Below are 9,953 nucleotides of genomic sequence, written 5' to 3'. Positions count from 1 at the left end.
AGTAAACGAGAGAAGACGAGGGGAAAAGAATGTAGTCGTAGATATACGATGTTGATTCCGCGGAGCTAGGAGAGCGTAGTGGCGCGGGGGGCGGCGCGGGGCCAAGCGGGCGGGGGTGGGGGGCGCACCTGGCGTCGGGCGCGGGCGGGCGCGCCAGCGCGGCGGCGCGTCCAGGCGCGCGGGGAAGGCGCGTAGTAGGCGGCGCGGTGCGGCAGGCGCTCGCCCGGCGCGCCCACCTCCAGCTCCACGCCCGCCGCCGCCGCGCCCGCGCCCGCCCACACGCTGTAGCCGCGCGTCAGCCCGCCCTCGCCGATGCGCCGCCTGCAACACACTCGCTGCTCAGCCTCACGATCAAGGCCGCCCGCACTTGGCTAGTGGCTGGCGACGACGAATTACGTCGCTTGCACCGAGCCGTAAACCACTATGTACTACTATACACCGAATTACTTCGCTGTATACTCACCGATTCTTCCGCATACTAACATTGAAAAACTGAGGGTAAACTAGAAAACCCGAAATTGTTGTGGTACACATTGTACACAGCATTTACCTATGTAATAAAAACCACGCACACATGGTCTCTCTGTTATTGCTGTTGATATCCGCATCTGCTGGATTGAACTTACTGTTTTTGATTCATATTTTTTTAATTCTACAACTTTCACTCATCGCCATAGATGGCGTGAATTTAATAATAAAACTAATTTAGAGTACAAAAACTGACTATTATTTATATGACTTGATTGTTTGACATTTTGACAACTAGATCTTCTTATTTCTATAGCCATGGTTAGTAACACCCTTGTTAGCTCAGTTACAGATGCATGACGTTAGTATGCGGTGCCAAGTGCCCAGTCGCACCTACATGTCAATGAAAACCAATCTCCACCGATTCTCATGCTAGACTCGATCTGCATGCTTTAAGGCTTATTCAGACAAGACAAAAAATATAGTACATTTTACAATTCATTGCGGAGCTTTGCAGCTTTGGCATCAAAAGTCGTCTATCGCCAGCAATGTATGTAACTTGCACGGTAACCCTCGTCTCATCTAAACAAGCCTTTAATATATTATGTTAGTCTTACCTGACAGCTTTAATTCTGTGTTCGAACACTTGTAAATTGGCATCATATTCACCCCAATTTGCCATTATCTTGTTGTCGATCAGTGTGGCAAACATTGTGTTTCAAGGAAACGCGAGAGGAACTCCCGGTGGCGTTGTGGTTGATCTGATAAGAACGACGATTTATCGAAATTCACCATCGACTCCCGGTTTGATAGCCATGAGTCACGGTCCTAGAAATAAAGAAGTTGACATAACTTTACTAAAAATCTCTTGATTTTTTATTACCCATAGAGTGTGTAAAGCAAGATGGGTGGCAGCTACTTGTAGTGGGAAAAAGTAAAAGTCGAAAATACTGAAAGAAAAATCTGTTCTACACCAATAGCAAGTAACGGAAACTCGCGGATGCCATGGAAGGCCATGTTTATCATTACGAAGCAAGCATATTTTTTTACCTGATCGGGCATGATGACGAAATTCTCATACATAAGGAAGATATGAACAAATCTATTCAGGAACGTTTCTCTGATGGCAGCATTGAACCTCATATCTTCGTTGTATTGATCCTCGTCGTTCAATATTTTCTTTTTCGTTGTTGGCATCACTGTTTCCGCGTCTACATCGTCTATGTTCACACCTGAGTATGTCAAAATAAACAACTATTGTGTTAACTTTTAATAAAGGCAGCGGCTTTGTGGTTGAATGCCATGCAGAGAAGCATGGCAAAAGGTGATAACATCGGCTCACTATACTGTCCGAATTTTTGTGATTGAGTAAGAGAGGCAACTTCGAACTACACATTAAATTGTATAATTCTGTATATTAACTAAAAACAATATAATTTATAAAACAAATACTACTGAACCAAACTTCATGAAGTTTCAATGGAGCAAAATGTTTCATCCTTTTTCGGGTTAAATGAAATCAACAAGCATCTTTTTAAGTCAGTTAAAAAAGTTTTAACGACATGAACACAATATTTACCGCTACGTTTGACGATATCCACAATCCGCTGCAGGGCATCGAGTCGCAGCGGCGCGCGGCGTGTCGGCGAGGCGGGCGGCGACGCGTTCAGCGGCCGGCTCTCCTCCCACTCCAACACGTCATGGAATGAATGCTTCCTTCGGAGGCCACCTGGTTATGATCAATTTATACTTTTAGTCGATTATCGAAGTGTAATATGTGATGTTTAGTTAATTTGGTGTATATTTTGTAACAAGTTGTTTATGATTTCATAATCGTTGATAGTTTATTTTATAATTTGAGTTAAGAATATTAGTGACATGAGTCATTGCACTTAGCATTGTTAATGGTACTAACTTGTTTTTACTTACTTTACCTTTATTTATTTTTTTATAGCTTTCTTTTTATATGACTTCCGCACTCAAGAATTCGTTGAAGGCAAAAATGTACAAAAATTAAAAGTTACATGCACAAAGACTGAACAGGACACAACAAATAGATCACACATATGCTTGTCCTACGCGAGATCGAACCGCGGCAAGTAGCGCAAAGCGGTTTTGCGAGGTGACTACCCGACTATCTATGTAATCTACTTTCATAGATATCGTTTAGTAGATTATTATCTTCTAATATACCGGATGTTTTAACTATCTTTACTTTTGGTACAAAGTATTAGTCGGTAATAATATCTCATGTGTAATTGAATCTTACCTGAAGGTAAAGTACAACTGCTACTCATGCTGTCATTGACATGCTTGTATGATGTACCATTCAAAGGAACTCCGAGTTTGGTGGGCTCTGTTTCAGGTCTTTGTACCTATAAAAAAAAACATGAAAAATGTGATAATCTAAAATCGCAGTATTAAGAAATGTTGACCTTTTTGCTCTAATATAAATAGTCTACACTTTACAATATTTATTAAGTCCAGTATTTGTGTTATCTATAAACATTAATAAGGTTGTGTATACAGAACATTATATTTTAATGTTTACTTTATCTAGTCGTGATAATATTAAATTGGCAGCTGAGGTAGTCTTTGCGATGAATAGTCTACAGCAGTTAAATCGTAAAAAAGAACTTATTTAAAAAGTATGAATAACACTTCCTAGTTCTATGCTAGCTTGCTGTACGGAAATACGTTATTAATATTACCTGATGTTTATCCAATACATGATTCAATTCTTCAATGAATGGTGTCCTATGGGGGAATATCGGTAATTCTTCAGGGAGTTGTATATCTGGTTTGTCAATATCAACTAAACATAAAGCTGCTTCAGAACCAAGTGCGATGCTTCGAGGACCATTTGGTCCCATGTTCATAGCTCCACTGTCCGCATGAAGACCTAACAAAAACATACATTACATAATAAGTCGCTTCCTCTTCCTCTATTAAAAAACGCATTAAAATAAGTTGCGTTTTTTTCCCGATTTATGAGGACAGACGGGAGCGACTTCGTTCTATAATATGTATACCCAACTAATTATGCGTTTAAAATGGAACAAAATGTCCAAAGGCACTTGAAATATTGACAGTTGCATTCCGTAAGTCCACTTTGTCTTAAATGTGGCACCTACAAATATTTGTCTCGTCGCAACTTGCAACTTCTATTATATTTGTATCCGCATAAAAATCATCGATTATTGTGATAAATTCGTGCGGAAGACCCACATTTGCGTATGCGGATATTCGCAACTCACCTGCTATGTATGTATATACATACGATCTCGTTAACAAAAAAATAAAAATAAATTGGTTGCCTTGTCAGGATATACTTTAGTTAATTAACTACAGTAATCAAGCAAAGATAATATTTATCGCGAATTAAGATAGCCAACTAACTATCAAAATTTTAAGTAAATAATTCGTGACGTATGTTTTTTAAGACGGCTGCTATTCATTCATTGAACCAACAGATAGCGCGTTTAGCCGTTTAATTAGACGCAGTCTATTGACCTCAAATGAAGTGTATTGTACTATACCCATGACAAATGGCACTGGCGCGTCGAGGAAGTGGTACAGGGGCGCCGGCAGGATCGGCACGTAGACGTGAGCCCACGTGAATGGGAGCAGCAGAGACACTATGCATTCAGCCACTAGCATCAGTTTGTTGTAATCTGGAATAATAGGGTGATTAGAGTTATGTTTACAAATAATTAACATAATTATTACAGAATATTGGATCAATATGTATATTCATTTTTTTTTGTCTGTGTTACCAATATTATAAACGCGAAAGTTTGTATATATCCATGGATATATAAGGAGGTTTCTTCCTCTTTCACGCTAAATCCACTGAATGGATTTAGACGAAACTTGGTACACAGATAGTTTATATTAACTCATAAGATATTTTTTTCTCTTAAGGTATAATTCGTTTATAAATAGTGTTGGGGTCAGTCTAGCAAGCAATCGTAAGATTACATGCTCACTGATTTTTTACACTTTAAAAATGGTAACAAAACATGATACTAACCACTAGACCTCAGTAAAACTTGGTGTTCCAAGAGAACACATGTAAATAGCTGCACAACACATTCAACCCCGAGGGTTGAAAACATGACCCGGAGTGAATAATCCAAAAGAGGTAACTCATCAGGTAGATTTGGCATTCTTATCACCTAGAAAAAAGATTTATTATTTATTTAAAGATAAACTGTAATAAACACTACTCATTAAGCAACTTCAGCTAAGCTTTAAGTAAGCTTTTGAAATCAAGTCTAAAACTACTTTTATATTTAAATCAACATCTTGTATGTAAAAATGAAGCCATAGATCCACAAGACTCAATAAATCTAGCCACCCACGATTATGAAAGCAGATTAAGAAAAATCAACTTAGTGTATATGGTTAATAAAGGTCAAATCTTTAATGTCAAGCCAATCTATTATAATACTGTGATCGTATAATAAATGGTTTTGGTATGACATGTTCATTTACAATGTGATTTCTTTTTCCTTGGTAGAAACAGACATAGCTAAATGTCTTGACTAGATATAATGGATTGTTTCAACTACTACTAGGGTTTCTGCAATTATCAATCAATGAGAGCTGTAAGTTACATTGCACAGTATAAAAATCTGAACCAGTTCCAAGCACAATATGTAGCTGGTTGTTTTTTGCGCAATTTTATTATCTGTCCTACTTGATAAAGACAAATATATCCCAAAGTATGCTGCAAGCTCTGTCTTAATCTGGTTCCCCACTTAGTGTAATAAAATTAATTTGAATTTATAGAAAATATGAGGGACTGCATGTTGGTTATTAGAACTTACAACAGGTATTGGATCCAAGTGTGGTTCCGAAGGAGGCACATAGAGTCGTAAAGCTTGACCAGGCAGTGGTACAGGGACTTCATACAGTAAATTGTATACATAAGACTCAGGACTTAATCCAGGACCGGGCTGTCTTGGAAGAGATCTGAAATTATTAATCAATTTAATTCTCTAGTCAGATAAGTATGACTGGCATTTTAAGAATACTATTCAAACAGACGTTTATTATTTGTACTGGCACATTTGCATTACTCACCTGAATAAATTTTCTAAAAACAACTGTGCAACTCTCACATATGGATACTGACATATAAGAGCTATACTTTTGGCTACATACAGTTTATCTTTGGCTATATCGTAATATGTCAGTGCAGCACCTGTATGGGGAGTGAGTTTGAATGATCGAGGAAGTGATCTAGAACTTTCTTTCCCTGAGGATTTCCGGTGACCAGGAGGGGTCTGGCCACTAGACAGTTCTGTGATATACATTGCCTGTAAAAGGGAACAAAATAGTTTAGATGAAGAGAAATTGTGAGGTTTGTATCAATTATTATTATTCCAAATTACCTGTAATGTATGCATGGCACTGCAGATATTCCTGTTCCTAACTTCTTCATAAAATATAAGACTGAATCCATAATATCTGGATGCATTTTCTCTTGTCACAACAAAACTATGAAACTTGGGTTCTAATGAATGTTTCTGTGTTCTAAACTGAAGGCCAGCTGGCAGACAAAGCTATAAATAAATATATACTTAGTCAATACACTCATTTTTAGTATATTATAAAAATCATTGAATTTTACATAAAGGATTAAGAAAATAATATTATTTAGGAAAAATATAATTCCACCACCACATAACTATGTAAATATTAAATATTTATAAATCAATGCTTCATATAAACAAAGACAAGACACCACTATTTTTATTAAAACTTACCATACACACTGCATGTTCATCAAATGGGTTGCTTGATATATTGTCGGGGTAATGAGCTAGAATTTTTCCTTTGTAGGCACGGTCCAAAGGAGAAACATGTAAATTGTCACCTAGAAGAAGTCGGATATTATGGACAATGTCTCTTATCGTAAGCTTATTTTTTTTGCAAACGTGACCTAATGCGATTACTTACCGCATAGTCTATCGGGCTCCAATCCAGAGTCAAAGTCGAGGCCACATATAGCAAAGTAATCGGCAAATCGACATCCAACAGATAAATCAGAGACAGACATATTTCTATCGACCCGTTATTTACTATTTGAGACACTTTCTCTTCCAGTCTCTGTGTGTAGGTTTTGCCTTAGCATTGTACACTTGCACTATAGCCCCGTCAGTTTTCAATTTGTATGTTTTATTCACATAATTAACTACCGAGTGTAATTTTTACTGATAATGAAATAAATACAAATTGTAAACGAAAAACTATTCACGCCATCACATCACACAGACAGCTGCCAAAGTATAGTAGTATACACACGACGACCTCCGTCTCCCCCGCCTCTCGCTCCCTTCTCATTCGTGTCCTTTGCATTCTTTTAGTTCACTCATAGATCAAATACTTAGATCAAATATGATAATTTAGCAAGACACACTTGTCTTGTAATATTTCACGAGATCTTGAACAGTGTTTTCAGTTATTCAGTTTCATTAATACTCCCTGTTGTGCAGCTGGTAATTATTTAATTCAGTAATAGCCGTTTATCAAAAATATTACACCATCCACATTTTATGCCTGATTATATTGTAGTTACATGTAAAACTACTTTTACTATTATAAACACGAAGTACTGGTATTAAATTTCATCTCACTTATCCTTAGAAATTCCTAGAAAAATACCACTCTGAAAAAAGTGTAATGACCAGATTTTGACTAAAAAGACTCGCTTCCCAAACACGTCTTAAAAATAGCAATCATCGATTGTCAAAATGTCAAACGAAATAAATACCTAATTAGCGTTTGTCAAAAGCAGTGGTTTATGTTGGGCGTGTGTTTGTAATTTGTAACGATTTGTGTAGATTTTCCGAATATAAAGATTAATTTATTTATTTTTACTTAGTTAGCTAGCTTTCTATTTTTTATTATAGTGGTGTCGTTCATTATATAATTTACAAACCTCAAGGTAAGTATCTTCAATAGTAATTTATTATTTTTTATGTATATAGATATGTTGAAACTATATTGTTTAAATAAAAAAAATGATACAGACCTTGAGATATAACAATGGAGACTATTTCATGTTTCATTTTAGAACTTATTTTTTGTGAAGTGCTTCTTGCACAAAGGACAAAATATATTCACATATATTTATAAGGAAAATCATTTACAATCGCGATATACTTTGTAATGAGTCACGAACTCACATAGTTTTTACTTGCCGCTTATCAATGAAGGTGTACATCAGCTAATAGATAGTTGCAATTTAAATGTTCAAGTACTCTATTAATTGCTTTACCAATCGTGACTTTAATTATTTATTGTGTAAAAAATATGAAGTCTGTGCAGCTTGATTCATTTTTATATTTCCTGAGTATATAAGTGTTATTGTTTTTCATCAAATAAATAGAGCTCCAAATTTTAGCATATTTTAAATAGTTGTATAGAATAAATTTAATTCATGAATTTTAATTTGTTTCAGAATGATAAGGGGAAGAGTGAAACATTTATTACACTGCACCTTTTTCATTTCATTTATATTTTTGTTTCTTGTTTTTGCTGGAGCTATAAATTTAGATGACAAAGAAAAAGAAGAAATTGATCCCTGGGAAAGATATGGAATATATGGTGCATTGATTTTATATGCATTAAGACTTTTTACTCTTCTTACAATTCCTCAAGTCCTATGCAATTTTGCAGGACTAACTTTATTCAATGCATTCCCAGGGAAAGTCAAACTAAAAGGATCTCCACTGTTAGCACCTTTTATATGTATCAGAATAGTAACTAGGGGAGACTTCCCAAAGTTAGTGAGAGACAATGTAACAAGAAATATGAACTTGTGTGTTGATGTTGGGATGGAAAATTTCATGATTGAAGTTGTGACTGATAAAGCAATTAGTTTACCAAAGCACAGACGAGTTAGAGAAGTGGTTGTGCCAGGGGAATATAAGACTAAATCAGGTGCTTTATTTAAATCAAGAGCATTACAATACTGCCTGGAAGATAATGTCAATATACTTGGAGAAAATGATTGGATTGTACACTTAGATGAAGAGACTTTGCTGACTGATAATTGTGTGAGGGGTATTTTAAACTTTGTATTGGATGGCCAACACCAGTTTGGTCAGGGACTGATCACCTATGCTAATGAGCACATTGTGAACTGGCTGACTACCCTTGCTGATAGTTTCCGTGTTGCTGATGATATGGGAAAGCTAAGACTACAATTTTACTTATTCCATAAGCCACTTTTCAGTTGGAAAGGATCTTACGTTGTAACTCAAGTAAGTAAAACAGCTAGTGAAAACATTATTAAGAAAAGTACAAAACATTGATTAAAGCTCTAATTTATTTGTTTATTTTGCAGGTAAGTGCAGAGAAGAAAGTGTCTTTTGACAATGGTCTTGATGGTTCAGTAGCAGAAGATTGTTATTTCGCAATGAAGGCCTATACAGAAGGCTATACTTTCAATTTTGTTGAAGGAGAAATGTGGGAAAAGTCACCTTTTACTTTGTGGGACTTCATGCAACAACGAAAACGATGGATTCAGGGAATTCTCTTAGTTGTACATTCAAAACAGATACCATTAATAAACAAGATCTTTCTAGCAATATCTTGTTACTCTTGGGTTACACTGCCATTTTCAACTAGCAATGTTTTCTTAGCTGCTATTTGTCCAATTCCCTGTCCACATTATTTAGATTTAATATGTGGGTTCATTGGGGCTGTTAACATTTACATGTACATTTTTGGAGTCATCAAATCATTCCCCATCCATAGGTTTGGACCACTAAAATTCTTTTTACTGATTGGTGGTGCCCTAGCTACCATTCCATTCAATATTATTATTGAAAATGTTGCTGTAATTTGGGGAGTATTAGGGAAAAAGCACAAATTTTACATAGTAAACAAGGAAGTTAAGATTCCAGTGACTGTATGATTCCTCATTAGAACATTTCATATCATTTTATAGGGTTTCAATTAAAAATTAAGTGCACAAATACTTAATGAACTAATAAGTCACTAGAAGGTGTGACAATATTCTAGTGAATCTTGAGATGTTATCATAAGATAACCTAGATGTTAACTATTAGTCATTGAGTGTTATTAGGTTTGTTACCAGTTTATCAAAATTACCTATTATTAGGTTTTGTAAAGTGAAAGTTATTGATTTAATATTAAGCACAATATTGATATTTAAATGTAAAGGTAAACAAGCTAGCTTTGCTTTTATATTTACAAATTTTATTTTTCGATATCTTGTTTCATTCTGACCAATTGTAATGTTTTTTTGTGTATTTACTTGTAAATGTCTGCTGTGAAAATTTTAATGACTTTATAATACTTTAGTTCGAGTGCGCCTTTTCCATATTACATTAAATGTCTGTACCTACTTCCTGATCATGAGTTAGTGTTGTTATGGTACTTATTTAAAAATTATTTTGCATTTTGTACAATCATTACACACTAATGATAGATAAGTATAGGTGTAT

General features: G+C 35.7%; 1 protein-coding gene and 1 pseudogene across 2 annotated transcripts; one reads left to right on the top strand and one right to left on the bottom strand.

The window, feature by feature from the left end:
• LOC113501755 overlaps positions 1 to 6,934 on the bottom strand; it is an 8,658-nt pseudogene extending 1,724 nt beyond the window's left edge.
• Positions 5,748 to 9,684, top strand: LOC113508421 (beta-1,4-mannosyltransferase egh-like). 2 transcript variants are annotated; one of them, XM_026891462.1, is made up of 3 exons: positions 5,748 to 5,836; positions 7,940 to 8,744; positions 8,828 to 9,684. In XM_026891462.1, exons 2-3 carry the CDS (start codon positions 7,941 to 7,943, stop codon positions 9,398 to 9,400), a joined length of 1,377 nt encoding a protein of 458 aa, XP_026747263.1. In that variant the 5' UTR covers positions 5,748 to 5,836; position 7,940; the 3' UTR covers positions 9,401 to 9,684. The 2 variants fall into 2 exon arrangements, with proteins under 2 accessions (XP_026747263.1, XP_026747262.1); XM_026891461.1 differs by lacking the exon at positions 5,748 to 5,836 and adding an exon at positions 7,224 to 7,423.
• The last annotated feature ends 269 nt before the right edge of the window (positions 9,685 to 9,953 follow it).

This window comes from Trichoplusia ni, chromosome 2, assembly GCF_003590095.1.
Source record: "Trichoplusia ni isolate ovarian cell line Hi5 chromosome 2, tn1, whole genome shotgun sequence".
NCBI lineage: Eukaryota > Metazoa > Arthropoda > Insecta > Lepidoptera > Noctuidae > Trichoplusia > Trichoplusia ni.
Note: the sequence above shows the minus strand (reverse complement) of the source record. Positions and strands in the feature narration are given on the sequence as shown.

What these genes read in the sequence shown, in the direction of transcription:
- LOC113508421 (XM_026891462.1), top strand. Translation starts at nt 7,941, where the DNA reads ATGATAAGGGGAAGAGTGAAACATTTATTACACTGCACCTTTTTCATT. An exon ending in GATCTTACGTTGTAACTCAA is followed by an intron (nt 8,745 to 8,827) that starts GTAAGTAAAACA and finishes TTTATTTTGCAG; the next exon opens with GTAAGTGCAGAGAAGAAAGT.